Source organism: Dermacentor variabilis, chromosome 2 (genome assembly GCF_050947875.1).
Source record: "Dermacentor variabilis isolate Ectoservices chromosome 2, ASM5094787v1, whole genome shotgun sequence".
NCBI lineage: Eukaryota > Metazoa > Arthropoda > Arachnida > Ixodida > Ixodidae > Dermacentor > Dermacentor variabilis.
Window position 1 is genome coordinate 133,787,768 of NC_134569.1, and position 22,640 is coordinate 133,810,407.

The following is a 22,640-nucleotide window of genomic DNA, read 5'->3' on the forward strand; positions in this document are numbered from 1 at the left end:
TACTGGATTGTCTTGACATGGCTTACTAAGCTGAAACCGGAACTGCTGTAGAGCCACTCTATCGAACCAGGCAGAAATGATGATGATGAGCGGGGATTTGCAGTAGCGCCACTTCGTGGGGCAGCAATGAGGCTCCGTTCAAAACAAAAATGGTGTTCAGCAAGTCGAACCATGCACCGGTCAGAATCGGTGCATGGTATTCTCGATCGAGTTGGCTCAAGGAGTGTTCGAAAAATCAGACGAGAGGTTGCAAGGTGTCCGAACTTTCGGCAGTTGTTATACATTATGGTTTATGGGGAGAATGGGTGGTGCCTCGAAGCAGACTGAATAATCGAGCATGTCCGAATTTTTGGAGTCCGGAAAATCGGTCGGCGACTGTACAGCTTTAAAGTCAAGCCAGGACTTGCAATTTTGCACTCTGAGACAGTAGTAAAGCACTGTCCGTAGTAAGCACTCATTTACTGCTAGTAAATGAATTCAGGGCCGTAGGAATCGCTGAAGTCTGCCGTCCTTCTTTTTCTCATTCTGGTAAGACAGCACTTGAAGTTGTGCCAAAAACCTCTATATAAAGTGAGGGGGTACATTTCACTAAACTTACTCAACCTATATTCCAGTTTTTATGGTAGCTTGCAAATTTGTCTCATCGTTATTGCCCGCTTGAGCACATTCTTAGTCCTTACGCTTCGCTGCTCCGATATACATCCATTGTAGTTTGGCAAGTACGCAAGGCAACAAAAGCATACGCCATAACTAGGGTTCAGCATACCTTTAGAGCGCAGCTTATAGGTACCCGTTCATGCGCAAGCGAACTCGAAGTGCATCGGGGACGAAAGATGCAAGAAGGAAGGTCGAGAAAGAGGGTGCTGCAGAACCATGAGGTCGAAAGCAGAGGAGGGGGGGGGGGGGGGGGTATCACGAAAGCATAAGAAAAGCGTAGTGCGGTGACAGTGGCTACGAGATGGCGTCAGAGTACTGCGCATCATCTGGAAGGTCTGTCTGCGGTCGCGGCTGTGAATCATGCCCACGTGTCACCCACACGCTGCCTGTCACAATCTCCATATTAGCAAGGCAGTTGTTCCACACTTTGCTCTGTTTGCAGTGCGCTGCATAAGACAGATTGTCTGTGCCAGCCAATATCTCGCAAAATGAAAACGCATACAGAGCTGTGCTCTAATTTAGCATTAGAGAGTATCGTAATCGTCGGTGAATTTTTTGTTCTTATTTCCAACAGAAAATTCTTCTTTCTTTTTTTCATGCTTAATTTTTTATGTCAAGCTCACTGTTCCTCCCTCCCCCCTGTGAACATTTGTTTCACTAATTTTGCAGACAGTAGAACATGCTATGACTACAGCTTCTGCTCTTCAACACTGCAGTCGTAACTATGTAACCAATACTCAAATAACAGTTTCCAAGAAGCAGTCTAGCAAGGGCACAGCGCTGTATGACCATGTGACTATGCAGGATTTCAAAGTGAGTGTATTTGATATCCAAACACAAATAGAATGAGACTTTATTTGAAACATTATGCAGGTAATAGCTTCATCGAATATTTGTGAGAAAAATGACTACAGATACAGAAAATTGTGGTAATGTCGGTGAACTTGTTCATCCACCGTAATTACAGCAGCGCAAAGATTGCAGCGAACCAGAAGCTCCCACCACTCTGCATACCCCCCACTTCCCATTATTCTTTTTTGTTGCATTGCTGGCAAAACGGACACAGATAGCAAATAAATTAGAGATCATGTCATCATCATCACATGCAGTGCTGGGCAGTACCGAAGGTACATGTATCTTAGATACTCTTTGAGTATCTCGTATCTTTGTCATGATAAGTACGCCAGAAGTGCATCAGCATCTGTATTTCCGATGCATCTGTATTTCCGATGTATTGAAAGAATGTATCTCGTATCTTAAGATACAAGATACTGGCTATCATAACATCACTGTGCGAAACTATAAACGTTGGCTTAACTCCATTTCTCAAGCTGATACTGCTGCCGCTAAGCTGCCTGAATAAATGAATATATCGCTAATGAATGCTTTACACCAGCAGACAAGTAGAATATGAAAGGTCATTTCAACTTTGTGTTTTCTGCATACACAATGCGTCATAAAAAACATCACTACCAGTGTTGTTGCTGCTCTGCACCTGTCTGGTTATCCGGCATTGTGTAAACGGTAATACATTTATGGACAACATAAAACTCTGTAGTGATATTTACACCATCGTGCAGAGGCTTCTTATTGAGGCTCGTGGCATGCTAGCTGGTCGGCAAGCAGAGCAGCGACTCCCATCACAAAAGTGACAAGCAAAACCGCTGACAACGCAGCGCATCAAAAACTTTCACGATAAGCAGCTATAGCAGCCCCAATAAATTGTTTCGGAATGAAAATATACGTTGAGCGAGAAAAACACATTTTGAGATACTAACAGACATTTCATTCAAAATGAAAGAAGGTTGGTCGGAGTTCAGAAATTTCCAAGCAAGAATGTTTGTGCATTTGAATTTGCTGCTATATTAATTATATAGATCTATAATAAGAACTTTGCAAATTTATCGAAGTATCTTAAAGTACAAATGGAAAGTATCTCATCGGATTGTGGTAGTACTATCTGGTATTTGTGGTGTTGGGCTACTGAGCACGAGGTCGCGGGATCGAATCCCGGCCACGGCGGCCGCATTTCGATGGAGGCGAAATGCGAAAACACCCGTGTACTTAGATTTAGGTGCACGTTAAAGAACCCCAGGTGGTAAAAATTTCCGGAGTCCTCCACTACGGCGTGCCTCATAATCAGAAAGTGGTTTTGGCACGTAAAACCCCATAATTTTTTTTTTATCTGGTATTTGTATCTCAAATACTTGTTGCCCGAGTATCTTGTGTCATATCATGGTACAACTGCAGAGTATCTGCCGAGCCCTGATCACATGTGATGTAAAACGAATTTGTACCAACTTGCCCACTTTTCTCTCCTTATCAGCACGCTTCTCATTACGCTGTCTTATAGCAAACATCACGACTGATAGGAGAGTTATCACAAAAGAACTTGCAAAAAAGCAATTTTTTTCTTAGTGCGGTAACTTTGGTTCATGAACTTTTGTTGTTGCCACTCATTCTCACTCTTTCATGGTGTCCTCTTTTTACTTCAGATGCAGACATTGTTGGTGCTGTTAGCAAAAAGCCACGGTCTACTTCCACTGCTGTGTAAGCTTTTCGGGGTTTTTTTTATAGCAAAATGCATTACTTCATTTTTATAATCAAAAAGCAGTGTTTGCACCAAATGTTTGCTTGTGCTGTAAAACCTTGTTGCTGTGTTCCCCTTTTATATGTCCATGGCAAAGAACATTGTGAATGCTACATTCAAGGCAAATGCTTTGAATGATGTGTTCACAGATAGCAGTCTTAGCACAGCATACAATTGGTGCATACTCAAGAACTCAGCTATGTTGTTTATCAAACTCCATATCTCTTAATGTTTAGTCCTATCCACAAATAGACTGGAATGAGATTGGAAATAGCCTTCTGGGAGTGAAGCTTCGATGCCAGAGTCAAGCCTTGCTATAGAGAAATGGGTTATAGTGAACTAATGGACTTAACAAAGCACTTGTAATGCTCCTTAAATTCTATGTAAATGCAAGCATTTAAAAATAATTTTAATCAAAAAGAAATATTGCTTGGAAGCCGCCCCCATAACAAACTTAGTTCAGAATAAAAATTTACTGATAATTCTGCACCAATTAGGCCAAAATCTGGTGGGATGCAACGCTGCTAGTAATTCGCCTGATGCAGCAGTTCAAAAGTCTTGCACACTTTTAGGAGCATAGGCTATGTACCAAACTGGCTGCACTGCCAAGTCTGCGGCTATGGCCTCTGAGATCTGACGGCACATCAAACCTGCCTTGGCCATGCGCTGACGGTCTCAGAGGCCATGCAGGGACTGCACCTGCTTGTGTAGTCTATGCCACAGAGTTTCTTACAATAATTACTAGAGGGAACTCTGGCACTAGTGTCTACGGGAGCTGTAAAAAGAACGGTTGTACCAGCATGGGAATTATGGGAAGTACATGGATTTGCTTAAACTTAGTCTTTTTGGCTTCAAACGACTTTGTGACTTTGTAGACCAGTCATTTTCAGCAATGTACTGTGTAGTAAATAATTAAATAAACATCATTAACATTGTCCGATGGCAGGATTTGAACACAGGAACTCTAGAACAGAAGCTGATATTGAAACCATTAAGCCACGGATGCACATAACGACACACGAGTGCAACGCACTTATGAATTTATCGTGGGCATGTCAGTGCCTTGAGACGCTTGGCGCGTTTCGATTTGGCCACCTGGACAGGCTCAATAGTTGCAATTAATTGCAATTGTGCGTGTTGGCAGCGTCTTCTGCACTTCAAAGAGTATATATTGTGTTGAAATTTACAACAATAAGATTTATATAGTGTAATATACAAAGCCACAAGAACGTCTGAATCCATAAGCACGAAGATTAGACAAATCCATGTACTTCCCATCATTCCCATGGGGGTACAACGACTGCAGTGCGAGAGTTCCCTCTAGTAATTATTGTAGGAAACTCTGGTCTATGCCACTGATTCCTGCGTTCTGTGTGCATAACACACTGCGCTTTGGTTGAGTGTTGTAGCATTACTATTACTCTGGCATAAGGCATGAACAGTGGAGAATGATGCATGCTGCACATTGTAACCACAGCAGAAATAAACTCATGCACATGCATAGTAATGTTAGGGGTGTTGTGTTGAGCTCGCGTGTTCTCGGTGATTGTTCAGCTTACAACTTTTCTCGAATATGCCGGCAAAATGTTACAAGGCACTGAATTTGTACAAATCTAGTTGCTGGACCCCAGCATAAGCAAAATGATTTTGTCGTTCAGAGGTGTCCACTTGCGTCTAGTGACAAGTGTTGTACGAAATCAATGTGTAGCATTGCTTTGCCCGTGCACCCTTGAAACCCTGAAAAACATGGGGAACGGTTTATGGCTATGCTGGGAGAGAATAAATTGATGCACATGTGCTCTTTATTTATTTTCTTAATTATTGATGGCAGGCTGTTGCATCAGTGTCAGCTTACCTGGTATAGCAACTGTGCCAAGCTTACCTCCCATACTCAACGTTAGCCGGGAAAGTGAACAGTGCTAATAGCAAAGTAATGGCTATAGTAAGGTCTTTTTGGCTCCCTCCTTCGACATTGTTATTTCAAGGTTTTACTATATGCTGCATTTATTGAAATATAAGGTAGTCACGATTCATAACTTGTCTATTAATAATGAAACCTCATTTATAAGGCGAGAAAGGGGCCAAGGAAAGAAAAATATATACGCACTAATATAAGCTGATATAAAGTAGCTGCCGGTTTATTCAGACTTGGCTGGGACTGCCCAGTATACTGAATTGCTAACACAGCCAAAATGAAACAGAGGGCAAGGGAGCTTCAACATGTGGAGGCTTGGAGAGGGCGGGGTTCTTTAGGAGATAACCAAATTCGATTGGTGAAAACTTTCCCCTTGAGGTGTGGCTTGACCGCAGCTTGTGCCATGTGTCTGTGAAGCCCCACCTCAAGCAAAATTTGCACATAGCTCGCATTCTACCTTTACTGTTAAAGGGCAACTCCAGCATCTTTTTTTCACCATGTTAGGATATTGTCATTTTCAACTGGCATAGACAGTCCTGTCACTGGTAGGGTGGTTCAATTTGCTTATAATCTCATTAGTAGTGTTAAATAACCAATAAAGAGCTATCAAAGCTCAAACGGGTAGCTGCTTCGTGTGACATCTACAATAAGTCGATAATGTCAGATCCTACACTGCCATAATGTAAACACGCAGAATGTGGGCTAAATATGCAGTACATGTGGTGCTAACGCTAAGAAAGTGAAGCTGACTGTGTCTTCTGACAACATGGGGAGCTTTTCCAGCTCTCTCGAACTAGACCGATAATCTCAGTGACGATATGTGCGCTGAAGGATCGCAGTTTGCTTTTGACCCACCGCCACCATGCGAGGCAGGTGACGTTCCCCAAGCTCAACACATTGTACTGTGTCAAGACGAAGAGAAGCACCAGTTACCATGTCTGTCAAAACGATTGTTGGTGGTCGTCTTGTAGAAAAAGGAGCCAGTCATCGTTTCTGGGTGAGGTTTGGCAGTGACAAACACAGGGTGGCCAGTAAAAAGTCATACATTCGTGGGCACAAGTAGGGAACACGCAACCAATCTTTAAAATTAATTTTCATGAAAACTAAATGACTTGCTGTTATATACTTTGGCACAGATTATCGGAGTGCAAAATAGAGCATAAATTCAGAATTTTATCAAGGTTCATGAACACCTGTATGTCGCTGGAGTTGGCCTTTAAGTTGTTTAATCCTCAATGAGGGCTATATGTGCAAAAATATGGTAATGCCTTACATGCCAAATTAGTTGCTACAATTCGTGCTGTTATTTAATGTCTGGACAGGGTGTCTACCAACTGGGAAAACCGGTTTGGAGAAACTCAGGGAAAACTCAGGGAATTTGTGCTTCTATCAGGGAAAATTAGCTGTAATTTTATTGAAAGGGAACGAAAATTGCGGTAATACTGGCTCGAGTAACATAGAAAAATCGTAACGAATGGTCTTTGACGCTGCGTCGTTGGCTGGAGGAGTTGCCAGAGTACAGTCAATGAGTGACTTTCCGGACGGACGGCTTCGCGGCACCACTACGTACCCCATAGGGTCAATGTATAAGAAAGTCTGAAATCTTGGACACAAGAACCCTTCGCCGTCCGATTTTCTGGACTTCTTGCCGTGGCGGCAGGTCCAAAATGGCATTAATAAAAGCCACAATCGCCACCATTTTGATAACCTCACCGCCTCGAACCGGTACACTCGCACGCAGATCCGCTGGCAGCCGTAGCCACCACCGCGGCAATGCTAGACCTAGCTGCTTCGAGGTTCAGTATTAAGCTTCTTGCCATTCTGGGCCGTGTTTTTCATTGAAAGAATTCGCCGCTGTCAGCAATGGCACCGACACCGCCTTTGGATCATTGTGATTGGCTTCGAAGTTTGGAAAGCATGGCCCGTTGCATAATGCCGGTTCATGAAAGTCAGCTTTGCCTCATTACAGAAGTGCTATGCTGTGAAGCATAACAAGTGTGGGAAGGGGCAACTGTCACAGGACATAGTATGTATTCCTTAATTATGCACGCGTGCATTCGCCACCTCCCGTCACAGTACGAGTACTGATATGCCTAATAAGTGTACTGGCAACCATTCAGAGGTTTTTTGGACGTGCCTGTGGCGATTTGAGTCCTTAAGGGCTGTAAAAGACATGCATTCATTTTTTCGGACGCTTTCGTGGCCCCTAGGGAGTTTGAAAAATCAGATGCCGATTGTACAACTGTCCAAGAGGATGCATCAAATAGTCCGTGTGGTGAATGCGTAGCTAAAGGAGAACAATAAGACAAAGGACATACACATTGAGAAATGAACGGGAAAGAAAGCATGCCGCCGCTTTTTTGAAGGAGCTTGCACTCTAAAAGCAAGGTGTTAGCTGACGTCGAAATGCAGGTGTCCCTCATCCAAGCAAAAAGAAAAAAGAAACTTTAGAACAGTGAAACCCAACACTGAGGCGTTGTGCGCGGGCTGTGAGTATGTCAGGACAGTTGAGGTTGACTTACCAGCTGTTGCGAGAGAATCTCACGTGTGATAAAGTTCGGGCCTCAAACCAATTAGCTTGCTATCAGTTGATAGAAATAGCTCATATTCGAAAATATTGTTTATACATCTTTCTTATTCGTATTTGAGAATGTTGGACTCGATTTGCAATATGTTTTACTATTTCTTTCGAAGATATTTTATTCGCTGTGCATTTTACATAACCCCTCCCTTCTGTTTTCTTTTTGAATAAAATAAGCACTACCCCTTACTATTCAAACTGGGTTAAGTTGCTTTTTTAATTTTTAACATGCTTACTAGAGAGTGACACCATTGAGTGACATGATGTAGGGAGTCTTGACATAAAACAAAGTTCTGTGTCGCTGAGGGAATATTGCAAAAACACTCAGGGAAAACTGGGAAAACTCAGGGAATTTGGAAATGTCAACTTGGTAGACACCCTGCTGGATCACCAGAGATGATGCACTATGGCTGCCATATTAAAACAGTAATCAGCCTTATATATAAGGCGGAGGGTGCCTTCAAAGATAAGGATTCTGGGGGAACAAAAACTGACCTTATATTAGAATAAGTAGGATAACTGGTGCCTTGGCTTGCATCTGCCTTGGCTTTCACTTCTCCTCATAAACTTATAGGACACAAAAGCCAAAAATTTTAAACTCTAGATATCGCAGCACATATGCCCTGTGTATTGGGCTATGGCCACTGTCATTTCACAGGTATGTGCTTGAGACATGCTCAGTAACAATTTCTTCTTTATTACAGGCATGACAAGCCAGAAGCATCTAAGGACAGCGAGTCTCATGGAAGTAATAGCTCTAAGAAACCAAATGAGAGCTTGCATGATGGCAAAGATAGAGGCCATGCTACAACAAAGCTAATTCACGCTGCACATGCCAAGTCATCTTCAGTAGCTTCTGCTAGCATTACCACTGACAATGTGTCCCTGGCATCATCATGCTCAGTGAGACGGGAATGCCATTCAAACTTCTCTGAAGCTCCCATGGACGTAGAAATGCAGCTATGCAACCTGGGCACTGGCAGAAACTTGGAAGAAAGTGGTGAAAATCGATCTGAAAAGGTGCAAGATTGGCTTAAAAAATGCGATAGCGTTCCTCAGAAGAACCCACCTTCAGAACAGGAAAGGTCTGAAGCCCAGGAAAGCTGCAATGTTCCCGCAGAAAAACAGCTTGGTTCAAACCGCTTCTTCACCATGGCCAATCGAGAATCTAGTGTTTCAGCAAAGAGAAATTCGGTGCTAGACGTTTCAGACACTGACCCATACAAGTTCGTCCCAAGTCAAAAGTCTGTGCAAGCAGCACAGCGCAGTAAGAGGAGACGGCTTCGCGGGAATGGCCGTGCAGCAGGCCTAACGGCAAAGCGTTCATCACGAAGAAAGTCTGACCATCAAAAGTCTGTGTGTGAGTTTGAAAATTTGAGAGACCTGTTTGCAGAAGAGGAGGCCCAAGAAAAGGATGATGCCCAAGAGCTTGAGATAGAGCTCTTTGTGACGCCAGGTGTCAGGCCCTGTGTTGAGAAAAAGGTTGTTAATCAGAGAAGGTCCCACACAACAGCAAGAAAGCGGCCAAGGAAGATTAAGAGCAACCTACGGCTGAAGCCGTTGGAAGAGCAAGCAGAGGAACTTAAAAGAAAAATTTCAGAAGCTGAAAGCCATGAGCTTGTGATTGTGAAAGCTTTGCCTGGAAATGTGGAGGGCAGGCACACTGAAAAGATCAGGAATACTAATGCTCTGAAGGATGTTTCCAACCTGAAGGCCCAAGTAGAAAATAAGGTGCAAAATGTCACCGCATCGTCAGTGCGTGTGTCGCCAAGTGAAGAAGAGAACCTGCCTCAGCAACCTCCTCCCGAGGTTGATGAGCCAATTACTTGCCAAGCAGGAAAGACCAGCACGATACTGCACTTGAAAACGCGTGTTGAACCAACGAAGGAAAAGGATATTGTTGATTTGTGTTCTGATGATGAAGGGAACAGAGTGGAAGCTTCCGAGAAATGCAAAGGTTCAGCACCAGAAGGCATACCTGGCGAGGTGAGACCTGATGAGAGTTGCATTCACAATGACACACATAGAAATGCAGCCACCTCTGGTGGATCTCCTGCCGATGTCCTTTGCAGTTTGGGAGGTAAAGGCACCAAACAAAGTGACAGTGCTCCAGATGGAGAGTGCCAGGAGGACAATCAGTCAGAGGAGCAGAATAGTGGCCGTCCACTGTCTCTCAAGGACTTTGAAGGAATGTTCAAGAAGTCAAGCAGGAAAACATTTGACCTCAATGCTAATACACAGGATTTGGAATCGCTCGGTAGTGGAGCAGTGGACACCCTTGAACTGATGACAGAAGTCTGCAATAGCCTGAAGCAGGTTCCGGCTAGTGAACCAGATATAGCCCCAGTGTATGATGAGCCACAATCTACAGTCATACACATTAACTGTGATGCAAACCTGCAAGTCAGTGTACCACAAGTAACAGATACAATGTTACCTCATGAAAACAACCAAGTAGACCGGTATTCTTGCTCTAGTAACAGCGCACACGTGAGCAAAAATGACAGACACTCATCTTCGAGTTCCATCAGTTGTCCTGCTTCAATAGTTACTCCTGTTGTTGAATCAGGTGCCAAGGATGGTAGTGAGGATTTATGTCACGTGACCAATACTGAATCAGCTTGTCCAGCATGTAATGCACACCTCTCTTTAGTATGTGTGGATGGCATCATCAAAGTAATACTCAAAGGGCAGCCACAGAAGCCAGCCCTCGTAGAAGTAGGAATGTGCACCGAAAGGCTTTTTACAAAGGTCATCATTTGTAGAGAGGCTGTGACTCAAACTGAGAGCTCTGATATTAAGGAACTTGATCCCGGAAGCTTCAGTGATAGTTCCTCAAGTCTGCCATCGCCTCACCTGCCGTTGATAGCACCTGATGCCATGCAAGCACAAACTGCAGTGATTGAAAATGGTGCAACTGGCAAAGTGCTTCATAACACTAAGGATGGCTCTGTTTCAAACACTTCAATCCACTGTAACAACAGTTCTGCGAGCGCCGCCTGTAGTGGCCTTGAGGAAGAGCCAGTCATGCTTGGTTTTGTGCAACATACAACACCGGCAGTTGAGGTTGCAGTGCTGAAAACTTCGAAAGAAAGTGTGGACTCCCACCATGCTAATAAGCAGATTCAAGGCACAGAAATACTATGCGAAAATACGGAAGATCAGGCAGTCCTGACAAGCCGATCTAACCTCTTTCAAGCATCACAGTTTGGGCTGAAGACAATTGTTGAGGACACTGAAGAGATGGACACCACCCCATCGATAGAATCAAAGAATATTGACAAACTCCCAAGCAGCAGTAGACCTTTGCTAAGTGAAGATAACCCCCCCAAATGTGATTGGGACGAAAACAGGGAAAATCAGAGTCAGCTTCAGTGTTCTGCTGAGAAGTCCCTGTTAAAGAGCCAAAATGAAGCCTTTTTGAGACGAGAAGGCACGAAACCTCCAGAGCTGGGACGCAAATGTTCAGGTAGTGGTTTCCCTTCATGCCACCCAAAAAGAGTGCTACCTCAATATAAACAGAGCATAGGCTGCAGTTCCAAACATGATGGAATGGAGGCAGGCAATAACGACATCAATTCTTGTAGTGGAGAAGAATGCTTTCCATCATACAAGCGTACGCACCAAAGCATGCAAGAGGAGCGTCGTGAACCCGAGGCATTGCCTACTGAAAACACCTGCCACCAGCCTGCACCTACCATGCATTCGTCTGGTGTCGCTAGTGGACCAGTACCAGAAGCAAAATTTGACCAAAACCTAAGCAGTTCTGTGACGCCTTCATTTGCAACAGCCTACGATGAATCCGATGTGCAGAAGGCCTCTTTGCTTCATGCACATGGTGCGTGTTCCCCTGAAAATGTTGTTGCCAGTGGTGGCCTCGGAGTAGTTGCCCCAAACCAAGACGACGGCCACACTTCGGAGGAGTCTTCACCATGGTCTTCTCCAATTCTCATCAGAAGGGCAGCCCCGCGAAGTGTCAGGAACAATGCAAGAAAGGCTTTGGTGTCCAGTGACACGACCTCTCGGGAAGAGACGCCTGACTCCTGCGAAATCATCGAGGCGTCTTCCAAAGCTGATTCAGGGCGCAAGTCATCCAGGCAGGTGCCTAGTATGGCTGTGGAAAGTGACAGCGACAGTGATCCTGTGACAGAATCGGAGGCCGAAGAGCTCCTGAGGCGTGCAGTGCAGGAAGACAACAGCGAAGAAGCTGCTGTCATTTTTGCTAAGCGAGCTGTTGCACCTCTTGAAGTAGGTAAAAAGCCACGTGCACCAGTGCCGCAAATGTTGAAGAGGCCTTCCTTGTCTCCAGAAAAGCACCACAACATCAGGCGACCCACTCGGCAATCTGGAGCACCTTCGCAAGGTGCGTGAGAAAAAGCTGTTAAACTCAAAATGTGCCCCTGTTCATGAAACAGCATAAAAGGGGTGCTGAAAAATTCTCAACTTTACTATTTTATGAAATATCTTTAACATGCATTTAGGAAAGGCGTCTGGCTGTACACTACATATGCCAATCAAGATGTAAATTGGTCATTGTTCTGTCTGAATATTTTTTTTCTTGCAGAAATTAATTCTGACAGATATTCACCATTATACACGCTGTAAACATCAAGTTATGAGTGCTTGTCATATATGACTACTTTTTTCCAAATTTCAATGGGGATGGTTTCATAGTGAACCTATTGGCAAGGCTGGTATATCAGCCGACAGAAGGGCTAAGCCATGTTTTTGCACTGTGCCAGATCCCAGCTAAATCAATAGCTGAAGCCATTTTTTTTTTTTGTAACTTTTGGAGAACACCATTTTCAAACTTCAATCTTTAAACTCTTTATTACTTTGAACTGATCAGAAGTTTGTTGGCTAACAACACCAAAACCAGCTTTAGGCTTGTGTGCTGTGGACATTCTCCGGTACTTTGGTAGAGTTTACTAGTTTGTCAGACGTCCCTTTTAACCACTGTGAACATGAATTACATCATGCTGTTCTGCCTATATCTTGTGTCGCCGTCATTTCTGTTGTGACGGTTATACATATGTGCTTAGATTTTGTAGGTCATAGTTTTGCAATGATGTATCGAGCCACAACATAAGTGTTGTTCCCCCTCTTGACTTTCTCTTTCCCAATGGCACTAAGTGCTTGCTGTATTTACTGGAGATGTGAAATTTCATGAAATTTTGAGGGGCGCGAAAGAAACTGGTTTCTTTCAGAAAACTACGAAAATTTGAAAATAAAGAGTATATTGCGCACGGAGCTATGAAAAACCCGACACATTTAGTTCTTTAATACTGAAAAGAATATAATTGTTAAATTATGGCACCGTAAAAGTCCCAGCAGAGCTTCCGGGTTCAAAATCTAGGCACGATTTCACATGAAGGCATTTATTTCACAACAAAGTGTCAAGACCGACATTAGTGTCAATCTGCATTTGATTAATTTCCACTCGACGTGTCAATACTTCACTGTGCAGTAGACAAAGCCTTCTCAACGTTGAGGTTCAAGTGCGCCTACACTAGTTTTTGCAGGCGATCCGTTGCAAGTCTGTTGTGTAGCTTGGTGTGCACATATCCGCACTCTGACCAGTTTCTTTCACAGGCCGCAGAAGAAGGGGGAACCTGCAGTATGCAACAGGCCAGAGAGCTCAAGGGCGGTCTTTTTACTATGTCTCTATCGTCCCTTCCTTATGTTTCAGGCTGTTGTGTAATATGCAATCAATCGGCTAGCCCCGCAAGCAATTATACTTAAGGGTTTGTTGAAGCAAAGTCCTTTCGACCATGTGGATGGATCCAGGTGCTTCACAGGCTCCCAAACTCCTTCTTTTGACCAAATTACCTTGCAGATTCTGTATACTGCGACGTTACTTAGAAGTTTCCCGACGTGCAGTGACAGGTGCTCTGCCTGTAGAGAAATCCAGTCAAACATGATCACGGTCTGCACGTCACCAAGGTTCTTGTCATGATACCTTGGGTCTAATAGATTTGCAGCGATGGGAATCGGTCGCACACAAAACGGCTCATGGCCGTAGATTACACGCATTATATGAGCCTGTTCTCCTTGCGTCAAGGACCTAGTTTCCAGCGTCGCTGGGATCTCCCCTTTGATGGAATGACAGACTTCGAAGACGTCTGACAAGGCCTGGTCAGACTCAAGCTTAGTAATTGCCGGGGAGACTGGTGTCACAAAGTCCAAGCAGCTGTGAAGATCCTTCCAAAACACATTCTCATCCAAGATGGCCTGGCGTATCAGTTTGAGCACCTCGATATCTTCCACATTACAGTTGCCTGCAGTGCTTCTTTGTTGTTGAGAAGACTTTGCAACGAGAGGGTGACAACGCCCAGGCTTGTCTTGCTAGCCAATTTGAGCGTTCTAAGATTTCCTTTACCGTTTCTTGACTCCTGTTTTTGTTGGAGCACAGCAGCAACTACATGAGTGCATTTCACATATTTGATTATTTTCATGGACATCTCATAAATTTCTTCAAAAGCTTTCAGGTGCCTAAGATCGTTGAGGAGCAGGTTCAGTGCATGTGCTGCGCATGCATTGGTTGCAATGTGTGGAAATTTTTCAACAACTTTCTGGCGTGCTGCCTGCATGTTACTCACATTGTCAGTGACTAGGGCAACTACCTTGTGTCGTTGCAGAGAGACAGTGACGTTAGATATCTCATTGCTGATGTAAGCCACAGTGTGCTGGTTAGTGCCTGTTTCAACCGATTTGTAGTACACAGGCCTTGGTGTAGCGATGACATAATTCATGATTGAATCTCTGCAGATGTTGGTCCATCCATCAGTGAATATGGTAAGGCACGTCGTATTCATCAGAGTCTCTTGCACATCAGTTTTTGTACATTCATACTCAGCGTCAAGCAGGTGGCCACTCAAAATGTAACGGCTAGGTGGATTGTATGAAGGTTGAAGCATCTTGAAAGCAGCAAGCCAGCGCTCGTTTTCCGCTAAAGAGAACGTGTTTGTTATATACACAGTCCTAGTCAAAGCTTCATCAATATTTTGTTGCATTCCAGGTGTTATTTTGTTAAAAGAAGAGAGACATGCGGATTTTTTAATTGAGGTGGCTTCCACTGAGATACTGGAACTTTGGTACTCACTTGATGAAGCCGCCGCCGAGCTCCCAGATTGTTTGTTTTCAGATGGAATGTTGTGCAGGTCCTTCACCTTTTATGGGCACTTTTTGCAGGACAACAGATGTTTCGTAGGGCTTGTAGCTTTAGGGAAACCAGGCGATGCATCACAGTACTTGCAGAATGCTTGCAGCTCTTTCCCCCCTGTAGGCAAGTCACACTCATCAGGATGTTTCCAAACTTAGCTATATATGCTATGGTGAAGTACTGGTGAATATTGTTACGCGAAGGATGAGTCGGTAAGACGGGCAACTATTTACAGGTTATATTTGCAACAGCGGTTGCAACGCTGACCGGTTAGATTCACAGTGTGAGCCCAGTTCGTTCCTCCTTCTCTTTTCTCACATGATGGCGTCCACACGCCTCGTTCAAACAATCAAATACCACACGCGTGTAGCATAATCCCCCGGCGACAGAAGCGACGTCCCAGAGCGGCTAAAGGTCATCAATGGGAGGGTGATACTGCTTCAATCGTGTAACCTGCACGATATCACTGGGCTGGGAAGCAGATGGGGCGTCGGGCGCAATCTCGTATGTGACGGGAGTCACGGGACGAAGCACTCGGTACGGGCCTGTGTAAGGACACAGCAGTTTTTCTGAAAGGCCGACCGGACGCGACAGAGACCATAGAAGCACCAAAGAACCAGGTGGGAAGTGCACGTCTCGGTGTCGCCAGTCGTACAAACGCCTTTCAATCTCTTGGGATTTCAGAAGGCAGTCGCAGGCAATTTCCCTTGCGTGGGCTCAGTGCAATGGCGTCAAGTGCATATTCACTGGTCGGTGCCGCATGAACAGGGAGGGTTGTGTCAAGGGGCAGTGCTGGTTCTCGGCCGAACAGAAGGAAAAATGGAGAATAACCGGCTGTGTCGTGGGGCAAGCAATTATAAGCAAATGTGACAAACAGTAGAGCAAGGTCCCAGTCAGTGTGGTCTGAAAAGAAATATTTCGTGAGCATGTCTGTGAGAGTGCGATTGAGACGCTTTGTGAAACCATTTGTTTGCGGGTGGTATGACATGGATAGCATGTGCCTCGTGGCACAGGACTGCAGGATGTCTGTGATAACTTTTGATGGGAATGTCCGGCCACGGTCTGTGAGAAGTTCTTGCGGAGCTCCGTGTAATAAAATCGCGTCGTGTAGAAGAAAATCTTCGACATCTGTGGCGCAGCTTGTAGGCGGTGCTTGGGTGATGGCGTAACGAGTGGCGTAATCCGTGGCCACAGCAATCCACCTGTTCCCAGAGGTAGAAAGAGGAAAAAGGCCAAGTAAGTCCAAACCAACCCAAAAGATTGGTTCCGTGGGAATCTCGAGTGGTTGAAGGTACCCAGCATCCGATGCTTAACAAGGGACATCTGACCAAGTGGTCGATTGTCAGTGTCAAATATGTCGCGGTAAGAGAGCAAAAGGTGATATATGGTGGCTGCTTGGTCAGGTGCGAGGTCCGGAGCAACCATGGGACGTAATAGGCTGTCGAGGTTCTAGGCATCCTGCGGGTAATCAGGAGGATCTGGAGACGCGTCGGCTGCAAAAGCAGTGACATGGTCGTCTGTCACTGACCGGAGCATGCCTGCTGAGCATGCATGCTGCCTTCATGTAGCACTTGCTTCGTCAAGCCAAAATTGATAACGGGGAGACACATCCGATTAGTTGCAAGGATTACGACGGAGTGTGGCACAGAGATGTCGCGCGCCAGGAGGACATCATGAAGAGGTGAGACGACATAGTTGCCATTAGGCACAGTTGTTGAGGCCAATTCGACGAAGGTTGGGGCTTTTGAAGGTAAGGAAACAAACGCTGTAATGCAGAGGGTGTTCGGTTGTTCGGGGCGAGTGTCTGAAAAAAGAGGAAGCTCGAGGCACAGCGTACCGGTGGCACAGTCGATGAGGGTAGAATGCGTCGTCAGAAAGTCGAGCCTGAAGATTAGGTCATGAGGGCAACTGGTCCGCACGGTGAACAGAACTGGAATTTGGCAGCCAACAATTCCTATAGGAGCAGTGCACATACCCCTGACAGCAACAGTGGATTGGCAACTCGTACGGCTCGAGTGATGGCAGCCGTAAGAACTTTTTTGAGGCGACGACATGGGTTAGCATTCATTACGGACACTTGTGCTCTAGTATCAATTAATGCCGTCAACGGAACACTATCTACGGCTACTTCAGTTAGGTTCGTGTTGGCGAAGAGCATCAACGGAGGATTTGTGCAGGACGAGCATGATGCATCACTGCCTGCTGCTGCATGGCCTAGTTTTCCGTCCGTAGGTTTGGCAAGGAAAAGCAGCGAGGCTTGGGGTGACGGGGACCGACTGCGTTGAGGCGATGGCGATTGCACGGAGGAGCGGCTGTCGGGAGATCAGAAGTAGGGTATGGACGGCGAGGTGAATAACGGCGAGCATCGGCGTATGGGCAAGGAGCAGGGAATGAGCTCCAGTATGGCGGCATCCAGGTGGTGCAGCGGGGGCGGGGAGCATGACCAACGCGGTGGCAGCGGAAGCAGATCGGTTTGTCGTCTGGGGTTTGCCATTCAGCAGGATTGTGTGGTCTGGGAATGAAATACGAATGGGAATGGGTGCCGAATCAGGTCGGGAGACAGAGCAGGCGGTAGGGATGCCAAGGTTTGCAATTTCTTGCCCCACAACTGCTTGAATAACGGAGATATTGGGGGCTGCTTGGTCAAAGGTACCGTCAGGGGTTGTGGATGAAGGGGGGCCAGCTTGGCGCTTCAATCTCACGGTGAACGATACGTGTGACATTCTCTTGAAATGGTTGTGTGGCGGTAAGAGCGGAGCAAGAGGACGTGGCAGGGGTGTTTGAGAGCCGTGAAAACTGTGGGACGACGTGGCAGCTTTTGGCTACCTCGAAGCGGCAGCATTCTTTGACGATGGCATCTACGGTAGAAACGTTGTTACAGGCGAGCAAATCGAAGGCGTCGTCCGCGATGCTTTTTAGGATATGGCCCACCTTGTCAACCTCGGTCGTGTGCTCGTCGACTTGTCGGCAAAGCGCGAGCACTTCCTGTATGTAGGAGACATACGATTCAGTCGACGACTGGACACGGGTGGAAAGCTCTTTTCGAGCGGCCTGTTGGCGACCTGACAGGTTGCCAAATAGGTCGCGAAGCCGCTCTTTGAAAATGTCCCAGCTGGATAGCTCGAACTCATGGGTGCGAAACCAGACACGCGGTGCCCCATCCAAATAAAAGATCACATTGGCAGGCATAATAGTAGGGTCCCAGTGGTGGCTTTGGCTAACACGCTCATACATGCTGAGCCAGTCGTTGATGTGAACGTCATTTTGGGCGGAGAATGTCCCAGGATCATGGAGACTAGGAACCGTAATGGAAGTCGTGGTTGGCGCCGCAGGTGTAGGTGGTGACGGGGTAGTTCCATTGGAAGCCATGACTGAGAAGACGACGGTGCGGCCGCTTCGGAGCCCCGTGGCGAGGACGGGGAACCACAATGTCATGCGAAGACTGAGTCAGTGAGACGGGCAACTATTTACAGGTTGCATTTACAACAGCGGTTGCAGCGCTGACCGGCTAGATTCACAGCACGAGCCCAGCTCGTTCTTCCTCCTCTTTTCTCGAGTGATGGCGCCCATGCACCTCGTTCAAACAATCAAATACAACACGCGTGTAGCAATATGACTGAAATAATTGCATGTTAATGGGAGGACTATATGCATTTAATTAGGAAAACATGATTACAAGAAATAAAAACTTCGCTCAAGTGCCCATCCACTTGGTTCACTCACATACACTCTGTACAGTCGAGTTTGCGGATACTGTGGCGCCATTTGCCACAGCGATGTGACAGCACTGGGCAGGTGGCTCTGCGGATTGGCCGGCTGTCCGTGCACAGCACTTCATGTCGGCCACGGTTGGAGCAGGTTAGAGCACCGCAGCGTTACAGTCACTTTGAATCAAGATAGCTCCTGATTCGGATCAAATTTCCCAGTTTCGATCAAGCGTGGTCGCTGCTACACGGTCCAACAATTTGAATTGAGTTAGTGTAGCCAGAGGTTTAGTTCAATTGGCATAATAGTCCTGGCGACAGCCTTTTAAAAAAGGAACATTTAGGTGCATCAGAAGAAGTGGCATTGCAACAGAATTTCGCAGGGAAGTTCTGCTATTTTTTTTTCTTGTTCTTTTTTTTTTCAATTCATCCTGGTTGAAAAAAAAATGTTTCCGAAATTTTCAATGTTTTCTTCAACAGCTTACATCTCTAGTATTTACTCTTGATAGCTCACTAAAGAACAGTGCAGCATGCAATGATGCTGTTAACACATATATGCATAATGTTATCTCGGCAGTCAAATTTGCTTGAAAGTTGGTTTTCTCGCAAAGAAAATGGGAATGTACATGAAATGAACATGCGAAAATGTATGCATGTATTGGGTGCATCGGGTATTCGAGGACATAGCGCCGACTTCAGGAATAGCAGCAATATTTCCGGCAAGATTAGATATTATACCAATTTTTTATAACTTTTATATTGTTTCTCAGGCAATTTCCTAAAACTGTTCAATGAACACAGCCTTAATGATTAACTGAACTCTGTTTCAGTAATGGCTCTCTGCTCAGATCAGATAGTACTTGTTGATGTGGCTAATGCTTCCATAATGGCAGCCTTTGGTGACTATTTAGCATTGTGTGGCTATTTGTCAGTTTTCCTCTCTCAGTGATGCCCCCCATACAGAGCAGTGTAGTGGGTTTATAAGTATTGGGGACTAGGACACCACCTTGAGGTCAACATGGCGACAGAAGTTCACAGTCATTCTTGGGTTGCACAGCTCCTGTGGGAAGAACGAAATCTATCCCTTAAGAGTGATTCCTAATATACTCGCACCCAGAAAGTCTGTCTGCTTGAAAACTAAAGCTGCCTAGCAATGGCCATTGTAGGCTTTTCAAGGTCATCGCTTGTGATGGCCTCCACATGCTGTAGAAACTGAACTGCCTGAATGATGTCTAACAACTGGCAGTGTTTATGTCTTTTTCCTACAGATGAAAATTGGCCATGAGCGTTTGTCTCACCCCAACAACAAAGGATTTTGCCATTTTGACGAGGTGGCCAAAGTGCATGTTACTACGAGCAGCATGCAAGGTGACTAGGGCTGCATATGGTTTCATTGCCTGTGTCAGACTCGAAGCTGCTAGCCTGGTATAATGTGCTAGATAGGTGACAGAGGCATTGCTGAAGATGAAGTGCCTAGACAGATAAAATTAGAATGTTAATGTCTGTGGCAATCCGGAGCTGCATCCTCAAACACCTTGTACACCATTTGTATGCATGAATGCACAGTACTCAGCGATTCAAATGCAATAGTACTCAAACCACATGGTGGTTGGTGCTTATTGTGCCACCACTGAGGACATGCAGTCGCTCTACCCTCGTCGTATATCAGAATGCATCAGCTTGGTGTCCCCTGCAACAAATGCCAACAGCCATGTGGCCCAAGTAGCACATTTGAATCACTGAGCTCTGCATGTATGTGAACGTAGAAAATGTATGGCAGCTTTACATTTGCATTTCATGTGTTCAGGGAAATACCACAGCCTCTGGAAGAAGCATGACAGCTCCATGAACGATGGTGAGTGGCCATTGTGCTGCCAACACATTCCACATTCTTGTGCACAGTGATGGAATCAGCGATGTATATGTGTCACCTTATCTCAATTCTCTAAAGGCGACAGCTCCGAGAATACTGGTGGACGCAGCATGGCGACCCCTATGTCAAGCACACTTTCAGAAGGCCTAGACAGAACACTGGTAAGAAACAGGCCTCTTTTTTGACTCTGTTTTTCTCTTTTGGAACAGGGTTAAGTAAAGTACACTCATTTTAGGATCAACTTCGTCAAGTTGAGGAATACTGTGGTATTTCTTCAGTTTTTCCAAGATGTAGTGCACTTATGGTAAGGTGCAGTTCTGACGATTCCCAAGTCCCTTTCTTGTTCATTCTAAAATGTTAACATTTATTTCGCTTGTTTACAAATGTGAGTGAGGCCCATGCGACCTTGGGAGCGTATAAATATATTTTCCTGATAGCGTCATCCCAGAGCGGGCGACACTATCAGTCGCGGGGGCGGAGTGCACGTTAAAGCGTGGCTGGCTACGCTTAATTCTTCCCGCCAAGATGATGTCGTACATGGCCTGAAACCGTATCATTCATTGCCAACCCCTAATTTATCAAAATTTGTTTTCTCATTCAAATTTGCTTTTTTTTTATTCCCCAATAATTCGGAAAATTCTGCAGGCCCTTTCCTTGTAACAAATACGTATCGGTTTGTGGCAGTACTTATTTGCATAAAAGGTTGAATTTCTCTAGAACGAAATTTCGATATAACAAAGCAAATTGACAATTCTACCAACTTCGATTAGCGAGGTTTAACTGTACTAGTGTGACCGTGCTTCTAAACGAATTAGCAGGAGATTACAAGCATTGGTCAGCACTTAATAGAAATTGTGGAATGTCAGGAAAAGCACTCTTCAGCAAAAAGATACAAAAGGAAATATCACATTTTTACTACCTCTAGTTCTTTTTTCCTTTTTCACACCTACTACACATGCCACAGTTCTCATGCTTTCAGAATAGCACCAGCATTTCCTCATTTCACTCTATAAAATTTAGGGTTTTGCCCAGGTTAAGGGTTTCACCCAGGTTAACCGGATAAATAAAGTGCCAAGGTATGTTAACCCGCCATGGTTGCTTAGTGGCTATAGTGTTAGGCTGCTGAGCACGAGGTCGCGGGATCGAATCCCGGCCACGGCGGCCGCATTTCGATGGGGGCGAAATGCGAAAACACCCGTGTGCTTAGATTTAGGTGCACGTTAAAGAACCCCAGGTGGTCTAAATTTCCGGAGTCCTCCACTACGGCGTGCCTCATAATCAGAAAGTGGTTGTGGCACGTAAAACTCCGTATATTATTATTAAGGTATGTTATGTCATTCTCGACCATCTCTGATTTCTTCTTAAGAATTAGTGCCTTTTTAGAGCCTGCAAACAGTCTTTTCATTAATTATCCCTCTTAAAAAGAAGTTACAAGATGAGCACTGTTTAAAATATGTTATCAAGCTTAAATGTATAATGCGTAATTCTGCAGATCGTGCTCGTGCAATCATGAATGAAAATTTGGAAATCATGGCTGTTGCTGAAATATTTTCCAGCCTGATAACATGTTGTACAATGCATATACGACTAGTGCTGTGCTCATCCCTGTTCCATGCTGAATGGCTGTTCCAGAAGAAAATTACATTTCTTGCTGCTTGCCTCCAGTTTTTGCTCACAATTATTTGTGAAATTACCACCTTGTGAGGGGAGTTAAAAAAAAGCAAAAGAATGGCTTCTCTTTAATTTTTCTTTAAGAGGAAGCTTTAGCTCAGGCCCAACTCTGACACGGCCTATTCAAATACATGTAAAATGCAAAAACGTTTTTATGAGATAACCCCTGGACCGATTTTGATTAAATTTGTTGCATTTGAAAGAGAAAGTTAAATTCTAGTGACTGTTGGAAGCGGAATTTCGATTTAGGGCTTGAATTTTCTTAAAACGATTTTCAAATATTCGACCGTTCGAAAAAAATAGAAGCACGAAGTTTACAAATTGATAGCTATGCACCAAGAACTGATATCACGGTTCTGTAAACGGCATCCATTAGATCATTCAAAGCGGACAAATTCAATATGTCATCTTACATCTTACATGAATTTGTTACGTTGGTTACAACGGTTTTACAATTTTTTTTATATTCATGTGTAACATATCAATT

The 22,640-nt window shown here is 44.9% G+C and overlaps 1 protein-coding gene across 1 annotated transcript in view; it reads left to right on the forward strand.

Moving 5' to 3' along the window:
* Positions 1-22,640, forward strand: part of LOC142572714 (uncharacterized) — a 59,718-nt gene that overhangs the window by 15,428 nt on the left and 21,650 nt on the right. Inside the window, exons 8-11 of the mRNA XM_075682016.1 lie at positions 3,153-3,207; positions 8,448-12,106; positions 20,417-20,464; positions 20,561-20,643. Coding sequence (XP_075538131.1) covers positions 3,153-3,207; positions 8,448-12,106; positions 20,417-20,464; positions 20,561-20,643 — 3,845 coding nt within the window. The remainder of the gene's footprint in view (positions 1-3,152; positions 3,208-8,447; positions 12,107-20,416; positions 20,465-20,560; positions 20,644-22,640) is intronic.